Here is a 27067-nt window from a genome sequence, read left to right as displayed (position 1 = left end):
ACTTTACATGGCAGCTCAATGTAATGTTATCCTAGAAAAAGTGTGCAGTTCACGTGTTTGTGCAGAGTGTGGAAGCCGAACAGTAGGGCTTGGGCTACTGCAGGACAGATGGAGACGCCGGTGGGATAATTTGCTCTTAAAATACTTTTTTGGTCATACAAATAAGAGTAATGCATCTTTTGTATCTGTAAAGATGTTTATTAGTGTGCACTCAGAATAACAGTGAAACATTGCGCTGTAAAATAATGAAAGCAAACAGTATGCACTTTCTGCCGACTCGGACTCTGTGAACTTGAGAGCGTCACTTCAAAACTCTGTGTATGCTTGCCTTATTACAGACATGAAAAATATATCTATAGAGAGTGAAATTTTGAAATGAACCAAATAGAAAACAAATATTCTTAGATTATGTAATATGTATGAAACATGCATACAGGTGCATACTGCGGCGATGATGAGTCAGTGTCGCCGCCTTCGTCTCTTAAACCGAAAACAAAGCACTAGTGTAACAATAAATTATAGTGAAGTGACATACAGCCAATTATGGTGACCCATACTCAGAATTCGTGCTCTGCATTTAACCCATCCAAAGTGCACACACACAGCACCAATCACACACACACACCGTGAACACACACCCAGAGCAGTGGGCAGCCATTTATGTTGGGGGTTGGGTGCCTTGCTCAAGGGCACCTCAGTCATGGTATTGCCGGCCTGAGACTCGAACCCACAACCTTAGGGTTAGAAGTCAAATTCTCTAACCATTAGGCCACGACTTCCCCTAAATTATTAAAAAGTTAATGCAGTGTACTTGCTGTTTTTCCCTAACACATTCATAATTATTATATTTGCTGGTGCGCTTGAGCACTTATTAGGATTTGTAGGCAATTAAAGGCTCATTATTAAAAGTGCAACTAATAGTCGACTAATGTTTAAAATGAATGACTACTAGTACTACTAGACTACTAAAAAATCTTTAGTCGAGGGCAGCCCTAATGCATATTGACTAATTGTTTAGAAGAACCAAACATATAACTTATAATATTAGAATATATAGCCTACTTGTTTAATTAGTGACACTAAGCCTGCATTATAAAAACTTTAACTGAATGTGGCAATTAACATTTTTATTTAACAACCTTTATTTGAATATGGCAACATAATATTGCGCTCTACAATATTTCTATGACAGAGACTATCAGCCAATCACTATGTGCATAGTTAGTAAGCATGCTGACATCGTCCATAGCAACAAGGTCAACCCCGCCCTTACTCTTAGCCTAAGACTTCTGTCTATCCCTTATTAAAACTTTGTCTCAGCAGCTTTGTAAATAGGTTTTAAGAGAAAACTCTTAGCTAAAAACTTTAACTGCTATTTAGGAGAATTCTTAGTGGTAAGATAAAATGCTTTGTGAATACAGGCCCAGAACAACTAGATGCGCCCCAGAGACAGATCCACAGTAAAGACCTTGTCTCCTAGACATCCACCGGGACAAGACCACAGGAACAAGATGAGTCCTCTGCACAATGTGACTTTGCTGCAGCCTGGAATTGAACTGCTGGTTTCGTCTGACCAGAGGAGAACTGGCCCCCCGACTGAGCCTGGTTTCTCCCAAGGTTTTTTCTCCATTCTGTCACCGATGGAGTTTTGGTTCCTTGCCACTGTTGCCTCTGGCTTGCTTAGTTGGGGACACTTAATATCCAGCGATATTGTTGACTTGATTGCACATATACTATTTAAACTGAACTGAGCTGGATGATGACGTCACTGAATTCAATGATGACTGCCTTTAACTGAAAATTGAGTGTTTAATATTGTCATTTTGCATTATTGACACACTATTTTCCTATTTAATACTGTAAAGTGCTTTGACACCATCTGTATTGTTAAAAGCACTATATAAATAAAGGTGACTTGACTCGACTTAAATACTGTGAAGTTGCTTTGAAACAATAAAGTTCTATAAAAATAAAGGTGACGACTTGACTTGACTGACCTTAATGCTGACTATGTATCAAACGCTGAGAGTAGTAGAACCATCTGCCATTGTTTGTTAGCTGCTATGCTTATGTTATGAAGTATAAAATATTAACCCTCTACATTTGCTTAAACAAACACCCTAGAGAGATTGACAGTGATATAGCGTGAGATTGCACAACAGTTTTGGCTACACTTAAGGATGAATAGGATATTTACTGTAATATTTAATGTTTCCCAGGATACTGTCAGAGCTTTCAGAGTCATGAGACACAAAGTGCTGACTGCTGCCATTCTGTTTATTTAAAATGCCCACAGTCTTTTAGTTTATGAAGCCTGCATGCTCCGGTAATGCAACATTAAAAACTAATGCAGCCTGTCTGAATTAATCATCAGCCTGTTTTCCACCTGAAAACATTTAATGCCTCCAATAAAAATGTTTGATTAACATATACTCACTACAAGTTCCTCAGGGATCAATCATAACCACTCAAAATGTGCTCATGCTTTGCTAAGGGCAGTCTGGTAACAACAGTCATCTGAACGGCAATGTTTAGAGTATGACAAGATGAAATTCCAGCCACGAGTCTGTGGGGTTTGAACAGACAGGCCTACAGCAAAAGACAACGTGAAATCAGCACCTGAAAGTGACTCAGACGATAGACACATATGATCTAAACAGATGTGCTTCAACAGATGTTTTTGAATTATAATGCAAAGGGAAAAGTCACATAACAACACATACATAAACCTTTGTTACATTTAATGTTATGTTTGTTACATTTTGTTACATTTAACAGAACTAAAGGTACTGTATGACTGAGGTACATATTTAATTTTTATAATTACTTCTGTTGTCTTTGAAATAGCATTAAGTGTATGGTTAAATGTACTGGCAATCATTTATGGTAAACTAAAATATAATATAATGTCATTTTTTTTGTTGTGTATTTGAATATATTTGTAATTACATATTTGTAACAATGAAGTTGCAGTTTAGTACATTTAAAAATATTAACTTTAAATGTAATATCAAATAACATACTAATTAAAATTATAATCAAGAACTTAACATGTATGTTAGTGACCAAATTAAAAGAAGTGTACTTCTTTAAACACAACAAAAGTTTAAACATTAAAAGTTGAAACATTATTTCAAAGTGCACTTTTTAATAGTGTACTAAGCCTGTTAAGAAACATAGTTATGAAAGTGAACTCTCTTTTAGTGCACTATAATTATATTATACTACCTGCAAGTAATTTTTTTTTAAATATATTTTTAAGATTTAAAGCACTCTGTTCACAAGGGATGTTGAATGAATCTACATATATATTATATACATACTGTACATGTATATGTCCTGTTTCTGATACCCTTTAGTACACAAAAATAGAAGATTTATGTCGGAAGTAATTTCCTACTTTTGTAACTGAAGGCAACATGGACAAGAGAATATGATACCAATACTCTCAGGAAATTTGTAACACATGTTAGTGTTTGGGATGGACTGATAACACAGGCCAATAAGTAAGAATTCTATTTGTTTCCTTTAGAAAAGTGCTGTGTAGTTATTTCTCATGGCTCCAGGCTACTTCTCAAATATTCATAATGCATACTGATGGACAGCAACAATTAACGTCCTAGGCAATTCAAATATGCATACACACACACAAACACACACACACACACACACACACACACACACACACACACACACACACACACACACACACAACAGCTAAGCAACAACAGATGCACCCAAACATTATCTCATTTCAGACTTTGAGTTGTTTTCATTTGCATTAATGGATGATAATGCAGTCTGAATGCTGTCTATAGACAGTTATAGAAAACGTGAATTAGAGTTCATTTTATTTTTGACCACAGTTATTTCTGAAGATCTCCTTCTGCATAACAGAGTTAGCATTAGTCCATTAAATCAGTTTGGGCATAAATCTTAGTTCCCTCTTTGAGGGAAACATTTTCATGTCTCTTATAGACTCTTAAAAATAATTGTTCAACTGAAACCCAAAAACATTTTACAGCTTGAAATCACAGCAGAAAAAAAAAAATCCAAAAACAAACAATGAACAATCCAACAGATAGATAGATAGATAGATAGATAGATAGATAGATAGATAGATAGATAGATAGATAGATAGATAGATAGATAGATAGATAGATAATCTTTTTTTTTTACTTTTATAATAAACTAATTTTGTTTTACATTTACCTAACTTAATAATGTATATTTAAAATTACTGTGAAAGTATATTATTGAATATTAAGGTAGTTTTGAAAATAGGATGATCATTTTAAATTTTGTGCTTAACAACTAAATTGTACACTATTTCATTTAATTTTTAATAAAAGCCTATACTGGATGATGCAATACCATTATGGGAATTTTAAAGTCAAACTCAAATATATCATTTATTTATTTATTAATTTATTATTATTATTATTCAATACACATTATTCTTAACCCAGCTATGCGTTTTTGTCCGTTTGTCAGTGAACAACCTGTAATGCAGATCATTCACACTTTGAATAAGTGAGGAGGAACGAAGTTGTCAGATGCTCCTCCTATTTTTCTTTCACGGCTTCTTTATCAACCTCAGGAGGGAAGTCTCACTAGTAGATTTAGCCGTCTACCTTCCCAACGAGCGGGAGGAATGAAGAGAGTCCGCGGGTTTCTTACAGTTTTGTTTAGCTTGAAGCGTAATGAGCTGTAATCGAAAATTGTTTTGCGCGTAAAACTGGTGGTTGGCCAGAACTGGATAGACTAATAACTCAACTAAAAACTGTGTATGAATTAAACGAGAGAATTCTACTGAAGAAACGGAACCCCGAGGACCTAGCAATATCGACTTCGCTTTAAATATTATGTTCGGAGTGAATGAAATAATCCATCTATGTTGGTTAGTGAGTGTTGTGTTCGGGAGGAATGGCCGCGCGCAGCAGTGATGGACACTCCGTGGACAGGTGCGTGCTGACTGACTTGTGATTCAATATTGATGCTTTATTGTCATGACAGCTTAGTGGTTGTGAAATAATTGCAGTTTGATTCAGTTGTTCAGCAATGGAACATGATAAATAATACATAAAACATGACAAATCCGTAATAAATTAAAATCATACAAATATTGCACTGATTTGAGTCTCTAAAAACATCTGGTTGTACATTATTCTTTAAAAATCTGAGACCACACTTGAAAGTGCTTGTTTTCTCATCAACAGTTACTTAAAACTTGCATTATCAGCAAAGCAGTTTTTCAGTGAAAAGTTCAACTGACAAATGAACATGATTTTCAGAAGTATTTGGTTTGTCCCTTTTTTCCTTTAATGACTTAAACTTTAACTCCATAAGGTTGCATAAAACCTGACGATCATGTTCTTCAGCTTGATTTGAGTATGATCCAAAAAGCATCCTATGCATCAGTCTTTACAAAGGAGTTCATATTGCCAAACTTGCTTCTTTATTATTAGTGACCTAGAAATAATACAAACGCCAAATATTTGTTTACTTCAGGCTTGAATGAAAAAGAAAATACTTTAAAATCCCATTTGCTCCTCACTGTGCATCACATACAAAAATATGCATTAGATAATCACCACATACAGGTCTAAAAGAGAAATTGTGCAGTTGTTACTTGAAGCAGCTGTTTCTACCTAAGATGACTATTAAAATGTATTTTGTTTTTGCAACAGAATGTCCTGAGGTTTATTCAGCCATATAAAATTTTCTGTCCAAAAAAAAAAAAAAAAAAAAAATGCTTTCTACAATGAGGATCCCACTCCCACTCCGCCACTACCAAGCAATAGCAAAGTAAATAGCTGAGGCAAACTAAAGCATACAGTCTATTTAAAATAAAGGACAATATATGCTACCTCAATTTCCTGTTTTAATATAAAGTACATCTACACAGAAAAAGAAAACAACATTCATCGGACACTTCATGTGGTCATTAAGCAACAGTAGGTGAGGTCTATGACAAACATATTGATTGTTAAAAAATGCTTGTTGTTTTTACAGATCCTTGAAGAAAAGGCATTGCAAGTTTTTCACGATAGACAAAGTTGCTGTTGCCCGATCCCTGTGCCTGGGCTCAGGGTTCAAGGGCGGGACTGTCTGAATATGCTTTCAAACAAATCATGTGAGAACATTACCAATATCGATGAGAATGGGAATCCGGTGATTAGCGCTGTGATGTTCATCGCTGGGGTGGTGGGCAACCTGATGGCTTTGGCTATCCTGGGAGTCCACCAAAAAGAGCATCGCACCAAGTCTTCAGTCTTCTGCATTCTTGTGACCGGCCTGGCATTGACAGATCTGCTGGGAACATGTTTGCTCAGTCCACCGGTTTTCATTTGCTATGCCCAAAGTAAGACCCTTGTGGGTCTTACGGGAGATTGGTGGCTGTGTGGACTCTTCGCCTTCGCCATGACGTTCTTCGGCTTGGCCTCTATGCTCATACTGTGTGCAATGGCGGTGGAGCGGTGCCTCGCCATCAGTCACCCGTACTTCTACTCTAAACACGTGAGGCGCAGCTTTGCCAAGATCGTCCTCTTCCTCATCTATCTCTTTACCTTCATGTTCTGCTTGCTGCCGTTCTTTGGATACGGACGGCACAAGCAGTACTGCCCAGGCACGTGGTGCTTCATCAAGATGGAGGCAGAAGGAGAGGGTGAGGATGAGGAGAGGAGAACGCTGACCTTCTCGCTTTCCTACTCCGTGCTTATGGCGCTGCTCATCGCCATTGTTTTCTTGTGCAATGGTTCGGTAATCGTCAGCCTATGCCGCATGCACAGGAGCCAGCTGACACGTCGGGGATCGGTGGTGTCGGCTGGACGAAAGAGGAGGCTGAGCACCTGGTTTGGACAGGGAGAGGAGGAAATGGACCACTTACTGCTGCTGGCATGCATGACTTTCATCTTCGTCATTTGCTCCTTGCCGCTCACTGTGAGTATGGAACATTATATTACTGTGAAATGTTATAGTTCAAAGCTAAATCTCTGTTTTCCAGCCTGTTTTAGCTTTCCAGAGACTGATTTTACAACAGTTAGGTTCTGGTCCTTCTAATTTTATTGGTCAAGTGCTTTCCTTTATTATATTGGTCTAGACCAGAGTACATGAGTGGTATGAGTTCTCATTTTCTCTTGAGTGAAAACACTAACAGTGTTTTAGGAAATCTTTCTGTCCTGTGAGTTTTTACAGTGCTCATAGTCCAACAGTTGGCAATACTGTGGCAAGCTTTAAAACCACAGAAGAGCAGTGTGGGCAATGCTAGTTTAAGTTCCTTTTTATTGACGTCGAACAACATCAGGTTGGTGAAAAAAATGGTAGAAACTGAGCTTTTCTAAACTTTGAATCAACTGAACCATTTGCTCACCAAATGATTCATTGTTTTGAGGTACTTAAAACACCTGCTGGTTAAAACGGTGTAAATGCAACAAAAACTGAAGCCAAACATGTATAATTATACATTTTACAAAATAATTGCAAATGTTTTATACATTATTCTGTTATACATTGCGAGTATTAAAATTAATTAATTTAAAAACTGACACAATTTTTGGTTAAAAAATATTAACACTCTTTAAACGGTTTACCAGATTAATTTCATCTAGCGAATGTTTTGAAACCATCAAGGTATAAAACTGACATGCCAAGGCCTCATTTGCTAAGACCATGTGACTTGGCAATTCTGAAACAAACGCTGAACCACAAATATAAAACAAAAGACTTGTAAATGTTTTAAGCATAGTTTCGAAAGCGCCCATCACTACAAAAGGCATTTATTTATGAGGACAGATGACGAGGTAGAATAAGCAATTGTTATAAGAATAACCATCTCTGTCAAATTCCTGTATGTCAGATTCCAACACATACCCAATATTTATAAACAACCATTACCATGCGCAAACTCTGTTCATGATGTCACCGCATTCTAAAACACATCACGGAAAATGTCATTTTCTTTTGTTAACTGTTGGTTTTTTTAAGCTTTTGTTTTCAAAAAAAATTTTTAGTGACCTTTCAGTGAGTCACTTTGCTGTTGGCTTTTAGTTGGTGTTGCTGTCCTTGCATCTAAGTCAACCAGATGCAAATTGCATTGGTAGTTATTGAATTATATCACTACTCATTTGCTTAAAATTTAACGTTGGTCAACTTCGTCACATCACCAACAGTCCATGCCACTTGTGTCTTTGGAAATCAGCACCTCATTAAAATTATAATGCCCGGTGTCTTTATTGCTACAAATCCCTGTCCATGTGAATGTGCTTTCCCAGCCCTTGTCATAATTTTAAATGGATGCAGTAGATTGGAAATAGTCATGCTTGAACTGTAATTGCTTTAAAAAAAATTATTATGCTTTGAAAGGTCATGTAGTCTATCTTTGCAATTTGGTGGCAAATTATTTACAGTTGTTTAGTCTAAGCTCCCAGGGTTAAAGATCTCCATAAGAAAGAAAATCTTTTCCCTTTTGCCTCATGCTTACACATACAAATCATTTATTTTACGTGACTGACTAAAGAAGTCAAATTAGCCAGCTGCAGTGAAACATAGTACATATTTACCTTCTTTAACCCATTGAAGGTGAGCTGTAGGTGAGGTTTGGTTATAGTGTTTGAGTCGCCTGTAGCAATCACTGGGCGTGTACGTGCTGCGGGGGAGCTGGGACATGTATTACATAACAAAGGCTATTATTCTTGGTTTGTATTCCCAAATACCAGTTGATGTGTTGTTGCTGTTAGCTTTTAATTTAGATGCACGTTACAAACTTGACAACCCTGGAAGACTGGATTAGACTAACCGTGTTTTTTCTCTACACCAAGTTAAAATAGATTGGCAGGGTTTTTTGAGTATACTGTAAAAAACGATTCACTGTAAAATGGTTTCAAAATATTACAAGCAATATTATTATTTAAATTTAACACATTAGAATTAATTAGAATTAATCAAATGAGATGCTTACAATTAACCATTCATAATGAGTAAAATAGCATGAAAAATTAAGTAAAATAGGTTTTTCATTGAAAAAAAAAAAACTACAAAAAAAAAACGCACAATGCTAAAGAATACTATATGCATCCCAGGCCAGCAGTTGACTATCAAGAAACAAATAAACAAAAACATAATACACATGCACATGACGTTAACTTTTTAACAAATTCCCATTTTTGTTGTTTACATGGAGATGATTCGGGCATCGTGTTCAAAAGCTTGTGTTTTCAGGCCGAGTTACTGAAGACACCTGATGTTAACAAACAGAATCACTGAAGGAGAAAATCAAAGTTTTTAAGGTTACCATTACGGTGGTAAGTGTTTGCTTTAGTTGGGCTCTTTACCTTTGACTTTTTAACAAAAAAAATTTGTTTGGCTGCTGTAACTGAGTTATAGCAGCTAGACAATCCTAGACAAAAGTTAATCAGATGGTGTTGGTAATCATCATTGGACTCATGTAAAGGGTGTTTCTTGATCGCCAACAACTGGCCTGGTATGCATAACATAGTATTCATTAGCATAGTTTTTTTTTTTTTTTTTTTTTAATAAAACCAATATGTTTGTTTGATTTTGTTTTATTTGTTTGATTTTACTTAATTTTTCATGCTATTTTACTCATTTTTATGATTAATTGTTAGTATTTCATTTGATTAATTCTAATTAATTCTAATGTGTTGTATTTAATTAACAGGTTAACACTATAACTACCAAGGCAGTCATTTTGACCATTTTTAAAATTTAAAATGTAATAACTTTGTTGAAATAAAACCCATATAACTATAATACCTTGACTTTTCCTAAAATATGTGTATATTTTATTATAACATTGTTATTTTATTAAAATTACAAAACACAAAAGAGGTATTTCTACCTTGAATGGCCAAAGTGGTCAAATTGACCGTTCGCATTACAGACAGCGTATAAATTCTGTTCTAGTTGTTTCAATGTTCTATTGCTAAACTAAAATTCCTGTTCGTAAAAAAAAACAAAAAAAAAAAACTGCTGTCATTCAATCTCCCACGGTTCCAGATAGGCTATGTTAGGCTAGAAGACTATAGCCTGGCTGTTATCAATAATAGCCTACTTCAATGTTATGACAATATAACCATAATAATAATATGGCTATTATTATTTAGTATATTACTATATGCTATAGCTAATGCATATAGGCTAGTTTTAGCCCAGACAAGACTTATATTGTGAAATGAAACAAATTTTTTTTTTTTTTTTTTTTTTTTTTTGCGACAGTGACAATGTTTATTATTACCTATACTATCATAACAGATCCATTTATTCATGGATCATGATTCAAGTGGTGGCTGCATAGAATTGTTTCCAATTCATCTGATCCAAACATTTCCAATAACTACAGTGCTCTAAAGTACTAAAGTAAAAATGTATTTAAAAAAAAGAAGAAGTATGTAATCATTTTCAAAATGCACAACATGTTTTATCTACAGAAATATTCTGCCTCAGTTCATTTTTGTTGGCATTTAGACTTTCAAATACATTTTCACTGTGGTGAAAAACTTTTGCTCTCCCACTTGCCAGACACAAAGTGAGATGTGCACATTTGGGAGAGTTCTAATTAGATATTTTAAAATTGGTTATTAAAAAGAAAATTTGTTATTTTTGTCTACGTAGCTCTTATAAAATTTGATATTAGGAATTATATGGTTTTTTTTAGGGTTTTGATAGAAACTTTGAATGTAAATATGATGTGATAAAAATGGCATTCAGTTCAGTCTAGTATGAATGGTCAGAATCTAGTAGTTACAGAATTCCGGTAGTTCTAGTGTTAATAATACTGCTTGTAATATTTTGAAACAAATGTAGTGAATCATTTTTTACAGTGACAAGTTCAGTTCTCAGAATAGTTTTTCTTTCTTTCTGTTTTTGCACATAGTAAAATTGCTTAAAAAGTTTCTACAATAAAAGCTGTGGATCTAAATCATTTTAAATATATTACCCTATATATTTGGATTTTAATAAGTGATGCTTGCACATATTTGCATTAGGATTTACAAAGATTTTGTAAGAAACCTTCTAATCAAAGTAATAACTAAGGCTGTCAAATGGTGATCAGGGAATTAAATGTGTTAATTTATATTGCAATTTTTTAAATATATATAATTAATCAGTTTATGGGCCAGCTTGTGTCATCACAAACCAGTTTGGCATTAAAAAAAAAAAACTACAAGACACAATTCAAAAACAGTGACAAAAAGGCATAGACACAGTTATTTTTGTGGCTGGCCTTATTGCATTTGGATTTGTAAGAGTTTTCCTTTTAAGTGCAACATTTATGGTAAGGGAGTATTTAAATAAATCATTCAACGTGATTTACCACGATTTTGCTGTAGACAATTAACTGGTATTTGTGCCAATATTTAATGGCCAAAAAACTGTTGCTAATGTGCGCTGCTCTTAGTAGATTGCATTTTGGAAATGCGCTGGCTACGTCTGTTTTCTTTCTTGTGCGCATTGTCAGTAAATCACCCGCAGAACTTTCCATTCCCATTGGCGCTTCTATGGGATTACAGTCTCACGCTAATTTTCCCTGTTTAGTAAATCTGGCCCTAATGCATTAAATTGACAGCGCACTTTAAGCTCTCTCTCTTGTATTTTGAATCTTTATCATGACCTCCCAGTCGTTATGTACACTTCAGCATACAGTCTCTGCAGTGACAGATGACACTAATGGTATTCCCTTTGTCTCATGAGATGCTCTGTTTGTCGCCTGGAAATAAACACTAGATACTTTATCCAAAGCAAATAGTTTACACAACCAAACCATTGTGATTTTCTTTCCATACACACAGACTCAGAATCACATGTTTTGCACCCACCCAGATGTCATATATAACCTTTCTAACATTAAACTGCAAGGCATGGCCGTGGGGACTAGGGGTGTTGAGGGTGCTGCAGCACCCCCAGCCGCAGGGCCGGGTCTGAGATTTTCCTTGTGCCCCTTGTTCATCCACAAGATACTTAATTTTTGTGATAGTTTTGTGATTAATTATTTATTAAACTGCCCAGAAATATGGCCTAAAGTAGTTGTATTTTTCTTGGGCGCGTCATGTTACCGTAATTTTACACTCCGACTTGTAAAAACCTTTACAACCTTTTAAATCCTTTTTATGAGACATTTTCCGAAGCTTTCTCGCTTCTCAAGACGGCCACCGTCAATCACATAAGCACAGCTCTTTAATTGCACTCTAGTCTCTGGTCAAACGTGCTCAAACCACTGTAGCCTAATGTAATATATTAACTGCACACATCATAACATTTTAGGCAAGTACCATATTATGACATAAAATATTTTAATAAGACTGAATTTGTATTTAACCTGATCACATTTAAAAAAAAGATAAGTTTAATTAGGTTTAATTATAACGCCGCATGTCCACGATTTATATCGCATGTACATCTGCACTTTGTTGTTTCTGAGAATTAGCCAAAGTGCACTTACCAAAAATTTTGCTTATCAGCGATGTTAATGTTTAGTAAAATCCCCTTAAATAATAGAAATATTAAAGAAAAAAATATTGAACTAAAATCACAAAAGCACAAATATATATTGGTTTGCATATAACTCTGTCTTTATGTGTATGTTAATCTATAAGAGTTTGGGCTGTTTAATATTAGGATTATGTCAAAAATCCCCCACCATGGCCCCGCCCTGTGACATCAAGCCCCGCCCCCCAGCACCCCCTTGATAAAATATGTTCCCACACTATGCTGCAAGGCACGTCTCTATTCAGAGCAATCACAAGGTACAACAGGACATTTCCTGTCAGACAGACTGCATGCATAAAGGAGGAAGGAAATGTGTCAAAATATCAGAAAATACCTGGTTTATATATTTTACTGATCCAGTAGAAGACAAAAGGCAGTGTATATGGGGTGTATATGGATGTCTGACCACATTTCAAGGACTATTATATATTAGATTATTATTATATTATATTATATTTTTAAAACTGCATACATGGGATGTTTTCAGCTGCAGACACTTATTTTCAGGGGTTGATTTTCATCAAAACTAAAAGATTATTATTATTATTTATTTTTTACATGCTTTATTGTCTCCTAGGCACTAACTTCCCATCTAGAATTATGAAAATAATTAATAAATTAATTTTTACATTTTTTAAGTTGATAACTGTAATTATAAAACATTTAAGTAGTTATCAATGTAATTATAAAATCTCTATCACAGAACATAAAATCTGTAATTATAAAACATAAAACAAGTATTTACTGAGTGAAAAAAGTGTTACTGTTATAACTGCTCCTTATTTGTGTTATATATATTATATATATATATCTATCATAGACATAAATTATATAAAAAAATTAACTTTTTATAATTTCTGCCACTGCCATTTCCAAAAGTGTATATAAACTCTTGTATAAACTTTTGAAGTTTGTTAGTGGATAAATGAAACAAGTGAGAGTGTGAAGAGTGTGTTTTAAGAGAGTTTATTTTCTAAAACTGCAAAAGATCACTTAGTAGAAGAAACATCCATGTGTTTCTGTAATATGAGAAGTTTGCCAAAGCTGGTGATATCTACCGCAGAACACGCAGCAGGAAATGACACGCTGCCTTTGATCACCCTGTCATCTGAATTTAATTTATTGTGCGACAGCTATCAGGCCTAAGTGTTTGCTCAGTAAATATACAGTAGACCTTGAATTTCATTTGCACGCACTATTTCACTGTTAATTCATTGTAACTGTAATCTGCCACCTGTTTAGGGTTTAGGCTCATAAATGCTTTTTTCCTCTTTTATCGTTTACAAATATAGCACTCGTTAGTCTTATTGCGTTACTGCATGACTCATTATTGTGTGCAGAAATGTCACAAAGTGACACAAAGTCCGTCTGTTTGTTTGAGATCTCTTTGACCTTCATCTAATGAGTTTTTAAAACCCCAACAGAGGCCTGAAACTTTGGTTCTGGCTGAAGTAATTGTACATTTAATTGTTAATTTAATTTACCTTCCTTTTATGGAAAATAATTCATTTAGATTTTATTTAATATAAGGCCATGTGCTCAGTCTGTCTTTCTTGAGCTGTGTACAGATGGAGCTGCTTAAAATGTGTGCCTGCAAGAATATCGTTCTGACCATTTTTTGGGTATGACACAATTGGCTTGTCAATACACTTACATGTTTGAAATCTTAAAAGAAACAGTAATACTTTGAAATAACAGTTTATTATTATTCATGGACTAATACAATTAAATATTACTTTAATATAAGCTAAAGATGAGTTCAGGCAGGTACTAATCAAGAAATATCCTTAACTACAACATGAGTCGTGTGAACACTTACCCCAAAGTGTTAATTAATACAAAAACAAACATGTAAGTGGATGTTATTCATACATTAATATATATGATTATTTATCATATATATTATATATAACTCATCATTAGTTTATATTATTTTTATTAAATATATAATATATATAAAATACAAATAAATGTCGTAAGTTTACAACAGTATTTTATAAGGTGAATCTCTCAATATCATTGTAGTTAAAAGGTCCTGCTAATCATCTCAGCTTTAGACATGGCCAATGGTCAAAAATTGGATGTGTGGTTTTGAATAATATAATGATGTATAAAATAAATAAATAAATAATATTTATTTATTTATTTATTTCATCTGTCTGTTTGTCTATTTATTTGCTTGTTCTTGTTATTATTATTATTATTATTATTATTATTATTATTATTTATATATTATATTATTATTTTTATATATTTATTTATATATTTATATATTATTATTATTATTATTTTTTTATTTTTTGCAATACCATCAATCATGCAGCAAGATTAGAAACATATATTAAGAAAGTAAGCTAAATCAATTTTAATGCCATGTTGTTGACCTTAAAATATATATTCATGGTTCAGTAACAGTTAAGCTGAATTAACAGCATTTGAGGCATAATGTTGATTACCACAAAAATTAGTTTTCACTGTTACAGTGATGCACAATGGCCTCATTCCCTTTCATTGTAAATGACTAACTAGTTTCCAATGAAAAAAAGTTAAAAAGTTTCAAATTTAACATTTGAACGTGTGAATAAAGCACTGTTTCCATTCCATGTGTTTAAGAGAACAAAACCATCACTTGCTGGAAAACTGGTGTAAAGCATAAATAATGAAATGAAGAGTGCTTCAACTGCGGAGGCCACTTGTGACTTTTTAAATAAATGACTTGCACATCAGAGCAAACAGATGAAGTGTAATGACAAATAATGTCATGTTATCTTGTGTTTAGAGGCAAATACTTGATGTTTGGGAACACAAACGGGCAGTTGTGGGAGGTAATCATACCATTATTTTTTTCAGATATTTTAGAATGACTAAAACTAACATTTGAGATGCAATAAAATAATAAAATAAAGTCACAAAGTTTTTTGTTTTGCATTGCTTATCAAATAAAAACTGATCTGCCTCAGTTGAGTTCATATATGGATGGAAACATTGTTACTGTAACCCTATTTAAAAAAAAACAGAGACCAGTGGTAATTCTGTTTTGTGTTAATCAACATTGTCCCTCAAGTGCTGTCATTTGTGCTGTCAATAACATATATTGAACCAAGAATGCCCCTTTAATGTCGACAAACATCAAAATGGATTCTATTTACCTTGAAAGGGTTTATGGTGATTGTATTAATGACGGGAATGTCTTTACAGCACAGACAATGCTTTGTTACCCTTTTAATCTGTTTTTAACCAAACTAATGTAAGTGCTTTTATAAAATTCTAAGCTGCACATTTCTGCATTTTTACATCCACCAAATGAGGGATGAGCCAAAATCATTTTTTGTGGTAATCAACATAATGCTGACAACCTTAACTTGTACTGAACCCAGAATATTTCTTATAATATGATTTTGCTGTGGTTTGCATTCTTGGGCTGTTTGCTGTTCTTGGACGTACAGTATGTAGTCGAAGCATTTAAACTGATGGATTATAATTGCTGGAAGTCCCGCTTTTCCTAATTAGTAATTACCATCTTTAATCCATCTTTGAATTCTCCTCGTCTCTTGATTATCTGAGCTGAAGGAAATAAAGGCCACCATGAAAGCACTGATCAATATTGAGATCAATAGTGAGGTAAACTTCTACATTACTGAGTCTCCAGAGATGCTGACCTGGAGTCAGTGAAGAACACAATGATACCTGAGACTCGCTGCACTAACCGAGGAATAAAAAATCAAATAATATCAGCATGTCTATGCACACCAAATAGGGTCATATGAAACCTGCGTTATTATGGTTATTCATAGATCTCAGATATTCAACCAGGCCCAAGATAGAACCATCGAGTACGTGCCTGGTGATAAATTGCACAAACCATTGTCAAGACTATTGATCCAAACCTTTGAAGGAAATGCGAACCAAAGAAAAAGTCTCCTTTGGGAAAAGGTCTAGATTTAATAGCCAAACCAACTTTTGGATTACTCCGTAAGCACTGGTTCTGCTTTTTATCCAAGAGTAACTCTCTCTCAAGCTCTTGGAAAGTCGTTCATAAATTCTTATGTATTTGGGAGTGCCCATGTTCCACAGGAAGCTTTTGATTGCAGTTTTTAAGTTTGATGAAAAGCGGGGTGCCTTTCTGCTCAGGCCAATGATGCAGTCAAGACAGATTTATGTATCACTGGTTTTCATTGCACCACAACCCATAATACGCAGATAGCTGATGTGAAATGAATACTCTTGCATGGCTGAATTGATCTAGGCTTTCCTGTTTGTCTCTTCAGGCCTTAGAACCAGACATTTTCTTAATAATCAATTATTAAAATACCACCGGTATTAGTTATCATGAGCTCATCTGGCTCTCTTTGGTCTGAGGGATATATCAGGATGAGCTGTTCATTAGTGATACACTATAATTACAGCCTTAATTAGGAAAGGAGAAACAAGATGTTTATAGATCATACACTGTATAAAGTGAAGCTGGACATTTTTTGTTAAAGTCGTAGTTTTGATACACGTTTTTTCTTTTTTTAATTACATTACTTAACTGTAAAGTCAAGCTGAAATATTTAATTTGAATTCAGTTCATAGTATGTGTTATTTGGAAGGTACAAACATTTTGAAATCATGCACTCCAGACAAACGTCTTTTCAGGTAAAACTTAATACAATTTAATAAAAAAACAGGGGAAGTATGGTGAAATATATTACTTCAATTTTTTTACCCAAACATAGTGCAACCATAATTATGTTATAAAACTGATTTAAATATTATTATTAATATTTTTAACTGTTTAATTATATTATTTAAATATTTTTTTTTTATTATTATACCATCTGGTCTAGTCAAGTGGGCCATCTCTGATTTATTATAAATGACCCTGTATGTTAATTAAAAATTATAAAAATGAATTTATTGTTTTGTAATGCTTAACACATATTATCAAACAAACATATTTAACAAGATATCTAACAAACCCAAAAAACATATAGCCTAAATGATGAGTAATATTTACTCAATTCACATATAAAATTTCAAAACAACTGATAAAGTGACATGTTGTGTTGACATTAAATTTGATAAAACTGAATAGTGATAAAAACTCTGCAACATATTAAAATTTAAATATTAACAGCTGCAACAAAAAAGGCTAACAAAAAAGTGCTCAGATGAAAAAAGAGAAACATTTAAAACACTTTAAATTAACTTTTTTTTCACTTCAGATTTAACTTCATGCCTTGCCTTCCTTTTATAAACATAATATTTCAGAAAAATTTATGTAAACTTAAAAATACAAAACAGTTGTCTTATTTGAGAAGTATGACGATATATTAGTTGAACAATTTTTAAGTTTAATTAATTTATTATTATTTCTTGACCGAACTGATTTAAAAAATGCTGATGCTGATTTAAAAAAATGCTAATTCTGTGTAAATTGTTCCCTTTTAGATTTAACTTATTTGTAATTACGAGTTTTATCCCATGTTTCCTCTGAGAAATGTACTTCACATGTCTGAGAGAAAAATGTCAAATAGTCAAACAGGACAACCATAATTATTCATGCCCCTTTGCATGCTGGGTAGAGGAGAAGTGGGAGTGAAAGCCACAAAACCATTTTTCAATGTACTGTAGACTTTTTTTTAACTCAAACAAAAGCATTAATCCAGCTCACCTACTGTGTTCCTGAGCGTTGGAAGTTTTATGAACTTTCTAACTGTAGGCAAATAAAACAAAATTTAATTTTTCAGATTTTTTCTTCAGCATTTACTAGATGAAGCATCTATTTACAGCACAACAAATGATCCATGTAAAAGAATGAAACATCAGCATAAGCTCATGATTAATGGTCAAATTGTCAAAAGATGTGTTTCTTGTCCTACCCGGCTAAGAATCACTAAGTGAACATTATTGTACTCTGATTGCTTGTGATTTTCAAATATTGTGGCTTGTGGTGTTGTGGCTCAGTGACTGAATGCTCTAAACTTGAAGGATGAGTCTCGAAGGCTTCATAAATTGCTTTCAATTACTGCTGAACCCAGAGCCAACCAAACAAATGACCAGCTCCAGGTCACTTGAGTTTCTATAAATTTATTTTCATTAGACAGATTTTGTTTGTTGAGCTTCTACAAAACACCAGAGACCTGTGAGTCTTCAACCTATTTATTTATTTATAAAAACTCTCTCAAAGATTTATCAAAAATATGTTTGAAAACCCTTACTTCATCTTAATCATATCCTTACACCTCTGTTTGTGTTTTTTTTTTTAGTATCATAAACTATTTACAGTGTTTGGATTATTTAGGACCGTTATGCATCCCTGTTTAAATTAATAGTAACAAAGAGGAACGATTCATTTGATTAGCAAAATATTACTTGTGTTTGAAACCCTTAAGGGCATCCAAAGTGCATATCTGTGCGTGAGTTTCATAGTACACAGGAAAAAGCAGGTCTGTGACCTTATCTTGGACAAAGATCATGAGCTGACACTCATTGTAATTCAAAGGATTTATCAAATTAAAAATCAGACTCTATAGCCAGCAACCTTGTATACCTACAACAGACCTTCCAAATTTATGGTCTCTTGCAGCACTACACCAGCTGCCGTTACAAACCACAACAACAAAAAAATGAATAATGTGTGCTTGCTGTCTTAGGAAAACATGTTTTTCTTGAATTTTGATGGAGTGATCTCAAATGTTAGATATTTGTCTTGGATTCTGTGAGAAGGATTAATTGCTTTTAAAATGAATGTGTTTTTGTTTAGAACTCTTTGTGTGGTACGCTTGACCTCATGACATGCCCTGTATGTAAGATCACGAAAGTAAGAAACTAGAAGAGAACCGTATGTTTATGCTGTTTTTACCTCTTGGGAGTTCGAACATTTTTCGGTTTAATTTTCTTGAATGATCTTTTATGATTTAAAATATAAAGACCTAAAATTAAATCTTATATTTTAAAAGTTTATGACGTTCTGCCCCACTTATCTCTGACTGAAATACTGGCAACAGCTTAAACACGCAATACTCCCTGATCTTTATCAGGATGCTGTTTTTTTTCTTTCTCTCTCTCTCTCAGAATGGGTCTCAGTAATTTGTAGAAACAAAAATAGCCGTGAGAAACCATATTGATGGAGGTTGTGGACTTTCTGAACTTCTAAATTTTCATTTTTAAAGGCGATAACTTAGGGGAATTCCCTTTAGTAATGATTTATTAGTAATATTTTTTTTTTATATATATCAGTACTGTTGGCCTACAAGATGGTAGAGAGTTCTTGTTTAAACTACTTAAAAATGAAAATGCTGTCATTATGTACTCACCCTCATGTCGTTTCAAACCTGTAAGACCTTTGTAAATCTTCGGAACACAAATTAAGATATTTTTGATGAAATCCGAGACCTTTCTGACCCTGCATAATCAACAATGCAACTGAAATGTTTTATGACCCAGAAACATAGTAAAGACATCGTTAAAATAGTCCATGTGACATCAGTGGTTCAACCTTAATTTTATAAAGCTACGAGAAGCTACTTTTTATGTGCAAATAAACCCCCAAAAATAATGACTTCATTCACCAATTTCTTCTCTTCCGTGTCAGTCTCTGCCGCTATTCATTACGCAGGAGCCGGCGTTCTAACATAGAACTCATATGAACTGTGCTTTGTTTACAAGAAGAAGAAGACGCACGCTGAAAATAAAACAGTCTTCGTAAATGTGTCTAAAGATTTCAACAAAGGGGATAACTTGCAGCCTTACTTATTTGAACCAGAATATACAGATGATACACTAAAAGAGATGGACGTTATTCTTGTAGCTTCAAAAACTTACGGTTGAACCACTGATGCCACATAGACTATTTTATCAGTATCCTAACAACATGTCTGAGCAATTAAGCGTTTCAATTATATTGCTGTCTATGTAGGGTCAGAAAGCTCTCGGATTTCATCAAAAATAACTTAATTTGTGTTCCGAAGATGAACAAAGGTCTTATGGGTTTGGAAAGACATGAGGGTGAGTGATTGACAACATTTTTCATTTTTGGGTGAACTATTTCTTTAAACTTCCTACTCCTTAACACATTGTTTCACTTTTCATTGTAGTTTTTGTTGGAGGAGCTTTCATCTGTTTAGACCACTGTTATAACAACTGACTAACAGAGAAAGTGACATTACAATTTGAACATACAGTGAACAGCCACAACATTAAAACCACCTGTTTTAATGACGCAAATGGACCATCCACCTGATCTAACAGAAAACGTGATTTATAGACCAGGCAGTGTTCTTCCACTGTTCCATGTTCCAATTCTGATGCTCACGTGTGTGTTCTGACACCTTTCTATCATGGCTAGCATTACATTTTCGGCGATCTGAGCTACAGTTGTTCTTCTGTGTGATCGGACCAGACGAGATAGCCTTCACTTCCCATGTACATCAGTGATGCCGGTTCACCATTTGTCCTACCTTGCAACATTTTTGGTATGTACTAACAAATGCATACCAGGAACACCCCATATGAGTTGTCTTTTTGGAGATGCTCTGACACAGTCGTCTACCAATCACTATTTGGCCCTTGTCAGAGTCACTCATTTGGTTCCAACAAGAACTACTGTTCCTGAAGAAATATCAGCATCTACCATAGCACCCCCTGTGGCAATACTGAGCATGCAAAGCATACTTGCATTAGATTGTAAATTGCATTCTAACATGTTTCAAAACAAGAGAACGCATGGAACTGAGCGCCTGTTTCAGGTCAACAGCAACTGGTTCTCTGATCTCTCATTCTCTGAAAACAAAATCACATACATACAGCCATAATTTCTGTAAGTGTGGCTGCATACTTGCTTTGATCTGATGTGTTTTTCAAGACATTCATACTCCAGGAACACTGATACAATAAATAAAAAAGGAGCGTTCATCTAAACAAACTTTGAATTTTGGCTTGCCTGAATGATGCAAAAGCCTTGAAGGTTGACATTAAAGGTTTTTGTATGTGATGCAGATGCATGGATAGATGAATGTGGATTGTGTAGTTTAGATCGTCTATTATTCAGAGAATTTGATGAGAAGTGCTTATACTGAAATCTATTTTTGTTTGACTTTGTTCACAGTTTATGATTTTGAGATCTCTTGACACAAATTGTACAAGTTTCTTGCATTGCTGTCAGGGACAGTTGCGAGATCTCATTTTTTAATTTTACTTTCCTATGGGAACCTTTTATTTTTTGAGAGGGATGTTAAGGGTATATAAAACACACTATGCAAGTTGATTTAGTTTGGCATGTGGTTAGTATACTGTACAATACGACTTTGACTGAAGTTGAACTGCGTCAACAGAATTGTTTTGAAGTGCGCAGTGTGCCTCAGTGCATCCCTAGACATTTGGGGCCTGTGGTATGCTTTCTGTGGAAGTTTGAAAATCTTGTATTTGCTTTACATCGGAGAGAAAAGTTTATCCTCAAAGTATATTAAGAAATAGTCCTGCCTTTGTTTTCCTGGGAGTGACAAAAGATTCTTGGGAATTTTCCAAAATGTACTATTTCACCTACAACCTTTGGGACTGTTTTCAGTTTTGGGGGTTTCAAAATATGTTTTTGATGAGACAATAGAATACCATGTGGATTGTTCCGGAAAGTTCAGTTGGCTGTGGCTGCATGCAAATTCCCATGCTTTTAGAGTATGTAGTGAACTCAACTTTTTGACTTCTCAGAAGTGTCTTTTGCATAATACCTACCATGAAAGCATGCATATTTGGATATTGTGTGAATGTTTTGTTCTCGTGTCTTATCTCAGGTGTTGTGTAACAGATGGAAACTGGATGATTGTTAAAAAGATTTTACAAGCCCAGGTCTCATTCTCTTTAAATACATACAAAGAGATTTAATTAACTTTTTTAAAGCCACCTGAACTACAGCCATTTAATTATACTTCCATGTGAATTATTCATTTTTGCTCTTTCAAAAATCAAGAGACTTCTCAGGGGGTGCTTACACAACTCCGTTTTCAACTTAAAACAGGAAAACTTTTTATGCGTTTTGGCCATTCATTTTCATGCAGTTTTGGGGGTCTGAAAATGCAAACTTTTGAAAATGATTTCAAAATGGAAGTTTTTAAAAAAGATGTCATTAACTGTGCAAACTATGAAAACTCAAATTTGTGAAAGCAGTGACATCATGCGCAAACACATTACGTGTTCGGTCTATAGGAATATGTATATGCGCAGGCAAAGTCGGCAACTAGTGGCCTGCATGGCATATATAATACAGTGTTATTGTTCATTTTTGCTGATCCATGTGATTGGGGATGATTTTGACAACATTGGCACCTGTACACGAAACTTTGCAAAAATTCAAAGGAAAAACCGTTTTCGTTTTTAATACAATCATTGTTGTGTAAACATTCCCTCAGCTACGTCTCATTTAAGCATCAACTTTAACACGTTTCTCGAAAATAAGAAATGTTTGAGTTCATATTGAGATCTTTGACCATTCTGAAACTCTAGAAGACAAGTGTGAGATAACTGGGTTCTTGTTCACAAGAGATTTGATTGGTCTGAAATCAAATCTGGGAAACTTTTCTTGTCTGAAATTCAAACTGTTGGATGTTCCAGCGCATCTCATTATGTCAAAGTTTCTGTTCAGGACATGATAATTCTGTTGTTTTTCTCTTGTCTTTTACATTTTGCAGTTGGCGAGTCTTCTTGGCTTGATACAAGCAGTTTTGTTTGATGTTATGACACAGGGTCAGGTTTCTCCTGCAGACACTTGAGCTTGTGTGGTGATAAACTTCTCTAGTGAGTGCTGGTTAAGATTGTTGATCTGCTGCACTGTGGCTGAAGTTTCAACTGAATTCAGTTTGTATTAAACCTCTGTGCTCTACTTCTTTCCTTTACTGAAACGGATAATGTGGGTTAAACTGCTTTAGTCATTTCCTGCCTTAACTTTATGTGTAGCTGGTGTCACAAAGTCAGCTTCTACTCTTGCCCACATTTGATTTCACAGTGATATTGGCAGTCATATAGATACTGTATGTTTTATTTTAGTATCAACAGAGGTGGAAAGAGTATGAAAATATTCTACTCAAGTAAAAGTACCATTGCATTAATTAAATTTTACTTAAGTACAAGTAAAAGTACCTAAAAATCCTAAAAAAAAAAGCCTAATAATCTACTCAAGTAAAAGTAAAAAGTAGCTCATTTAAAATTTACTCAAGAGTACAAATTACTTACTTACATTTTAACAGTGGGAGGGAGGCAAAATGGGATAGGCCAAATGTGTCAAACTCAGTTCCTGGAGGGCCACAGCCCTGCACAGTTTATATATAACCCTAAATAAACACATCTGATCCAGCTAATCTAATTATTTAGGCTTATTTGAAAACTACATGTATGTGTGTCTGAGCAGGGTTGGAACTAGACTCTGCAAGGCTGCGGCCCTCCAGTAACTGAGATTGGCACCCCTGGGATAGGACTATGAATCTCAAACTAGTTGTTTTTATTTAAAGGAATCAGTTATTAAGAATAATAAGACATTTGGGCTGTTACCAGGTAAATTAAAGCAGTATCAACAAAATTCATCTTTGCAATGCAGAGGAAACACTGAAGCTTCATCTGAAGTGGCATTTAGATTACACATTGTTTAATGCAGGACATGAATGCATTTAACCTGCAGTTACCGTACACATGCAGAAATAATGCTTTGATATATAAGACATAAAATCTTAAATACTCATTTGAAAAAAAAAAATAATAATAATAAAAAAATACTTTAAATGTGAAATTAAAACCGCCAGTAGGTGTCAGCAAGTCACTGTTAATAGGGCTTGGGCGCCGCGTTGCATTCTGGGATGTGGCGGCCATGTTGATGGCCTCGTGAATGTAAACATACAGCAAGTCGAACGAGAAGAAAACAGAGTTGGGAGAAAGCAAAAAATATGTTAAATCATCGCGAAAAGGTTGTGGGATTTACAGGGATACGCTAAGTAGGGATGCCAGGGATCGGTATGTGGACAAAATCGGCACTATTAACGGTTTGGATCAATATGAAAATCCCCAAAATAGAGTGGAGCAACCGACCGACGAGTGCTGCTGAGCACTTTTGCATTACAAGATATCTTCGGCTAACCTTGTTGTTTTGTGAGCGCCTACACTTCAGAAAACAGTTCCGAAGCTACAAGCATTGGAGTCTCATGTGCAGTTCACAAAGGGATGGGTTAAGGAGCTGCAGATCATAAAGCCGGCAAACAGTATACAGTAATCGGACAAAGGTAAACTGCACTCCGCCTAGTTGCTAGTTTAGTAACCGTTAGTGCTAACAACCATTCACATGTACTTTTAAACTAACTTATGTGTTTCAAAAGTTTAGTTAGTAGCTGTCAACCCTCCCGTTTTTTTTCCGGGGTTCGCTCATGTATTTGAGACTCTTTTCCCGCTGTCTTCCGTCGTTGTAGTATTTTCCTGTAAAATATCCCGTTTTAGCCCTTCCATCGGACCTTCAGTCTCTGTGCTGTTGTCCTGTTGCTACACAGTTGCCCTTCCAGCAAAACAGATATTTTCGAACCATCGTTTTGCTTAACGTTACTTGAAAGCAACCTTAGCGTGATATTGGCCTTTTTAAGATAACAGCGTGGTTGTTGTGAGAGCACGATTTCACACCAATGTAAGCAAAGTCACGTATAGACATAGCTTCACAATCATCGCTTAGTTAATGCAGCAGTTTTTTGTAGTACGACTTTTTGCTGTCAGCAGAGGGATAGCAACAGAAAGATGAATGTAGAAATTTTCCCGTATTTTTGGATGAGTAGCCCAGGAAATTTCCCGTTATTTTCAGTGTTTACTTAAGCTATATAAATTAATATTTCAGATATTATACCTCACTTGGTCTCCGTGGTCGCGCCTCCAAGCAGGAAAGCAAGTGGAAAGTTAATCCATTTTTTTTTCAAAGGGCGATTATGTGTTGCGCTATTACACCCCACAATACAGCAACGGTTTACCATGGTTGAAATAGATTTTTAATTAATCAAATTAAGACACACGGCTGAGAGGGAGTATGTCTAAACACTGCGCAGCAGTCCGAGTAGCAGTAAAGGAGGTCACGCCAAGCTTGGCGGCCACGCCAAGTAATGACGTCACGACGCCCAAGCCCTATAAGCGAGTCATTGCGATTGAACCGAATCATTTAAATGGTTGATTCATTCAGAAACGAAACACCATCACGTTGCTCAGATGCAAAACTGTGCTGTGGTGGATATGTTTGGAATGATTTTTGTTGTCGAAATAAAGCAAAAATAGGCATTCTGGTGTCTAAAATGCAAGTCTCTTAATTAACTTCCTGTTTATTGAACTGTTATAAATTAATCTATATGTAATCATACAGATTTTTGGAGGAAAAAAACGGTACTCTTCGTTTGATATTGATTTATTATATGACATAATATAAATATATAAATTTTCTGTATATATACATTAAATGCATTTTAACAGACTGAATCACGCAGTGAAAGAATGCACTCTTAATGTGCACACGCACTAGTCTAATCTACTAGACTTCACAGCAATCTGTAGGAGTATTTTGTTTGTTTTTTTTTATTTGGCAAAATACTGATAATGTTAAATCGCAACATCATTAAAACAACAATTACGATATTATCGCAGACAATATATATCGCACACTCCGCACACTGTCTTTTTGGCTAATATGTGCAAAACCTTTTGCTAAACTGTCAAAGCTTTATTTTAACCACCAATGCAACGATGCAAGTATTTACCTTACCTCTACATGATTGCAAAGGGTTGATGTCGAGATTTTATAAGCTGCTAGTTTGTTCTCCCTAGGCAAACACAGCTTACACTGCATAATAGAGCTTAAATATGGGCAGGGATTCACTTAATTTCCTTCGTGTTCAACTTCAGTAGGGTTTTGTTTTCAGCTGGGTCTGCACCATGCCTTTCTTGTCCTTCTGCATCTTTCTTGTGATTTTAGCACCAGTTTGCTCTCCTGCCCATTATTTAGCCTACTGCAGTGGTTTCCAGGGAGCAATTTTATTTTTTTTACTCAGTAATTAATGTGCTTTAAAATGTAGCGAAGTACAAATCTTCAAACAAAATATACTTAAGTAAAAGTAAAATTACAGATTTTAAAAATTTACTTTAAAAAGTAGAAATACACAAAATAGCTACTCAATTACAGTAACAAGAGTAAATGTAATTCGTTACTTTCCACCTCTGAGTATCAAGATAAGAAACTGTTATATTTTGTGCATCGCTTGATAAATGTCAGAAAGGCACAAACTAAAGAAGCCTGTTTCCGCTTCAGAGTTAAAAAAAAAAAAAAAAAAAAAAAAAAAAAAAAAAAATAAGACTTTCATATTGTATGACGTGGCTTTATATCTTGCAATGTGATTTTATTTCTCATAATTCTAACCTAATTTCTCATAACTGCCACTTTGTTTTTTATAATTGCAACTTTATATTTCAGAGAGTGACATTTGTCTTTATGTGTGAGTTTGAATCTTAAATGTTTGAGTTTGTTTTTCATTTTGAATTTATTGTTTTTTGGAATTTATAATTTTTAATGTTAATT

General features: G+C 34.6%; 1 protein-coding gene across 1 annotated transcript in view; it reads left to right on the top strand.

Moving 5' to 3' along the window:
- The first annotated feature begins 4615 nt into the window (after positions 1–4615).
- Positions 4616–27067, top strand: part of LOC109047031 (prostacyclin receptor-like) — a 40633-nt gene continuing 18181 nt past the window's right edge. The window contains exons 1-2 of the mRNA XM_042739144.1: positions 4616–4964; positions 6016–6942. Of these exons, the coding sequence (XP_042595078.1) occupies positions 6118–6942 (825 nt within the window). The 5' untranslated portion in view covers positions 4616–4964; positions 6016–6117. The remainder of the gene's footprint in view (positions 4965–6015; positions 6943–27067) is intronic.

The sequence above is a fragment of the Cyprinus carpio genome, chromosome B15, assembly GCF_018340385.1.
Source record: "Cyprinus carpio isolate SPL01 chromosome B15, ASM1834038v1, whole genome shotgun sequence".
In the NCBI taxonomy this organism is placed as follows: domain Eukaryota; kingdom Metazoa; phylum Chordata; class Actinopteri; order Cypriniformes; family Cyprinidae; genus Cyprinus; species Cyprinus carpio.
This window is presented reverse-complemented; position numbering and strand designations above follow the sequence as displayed.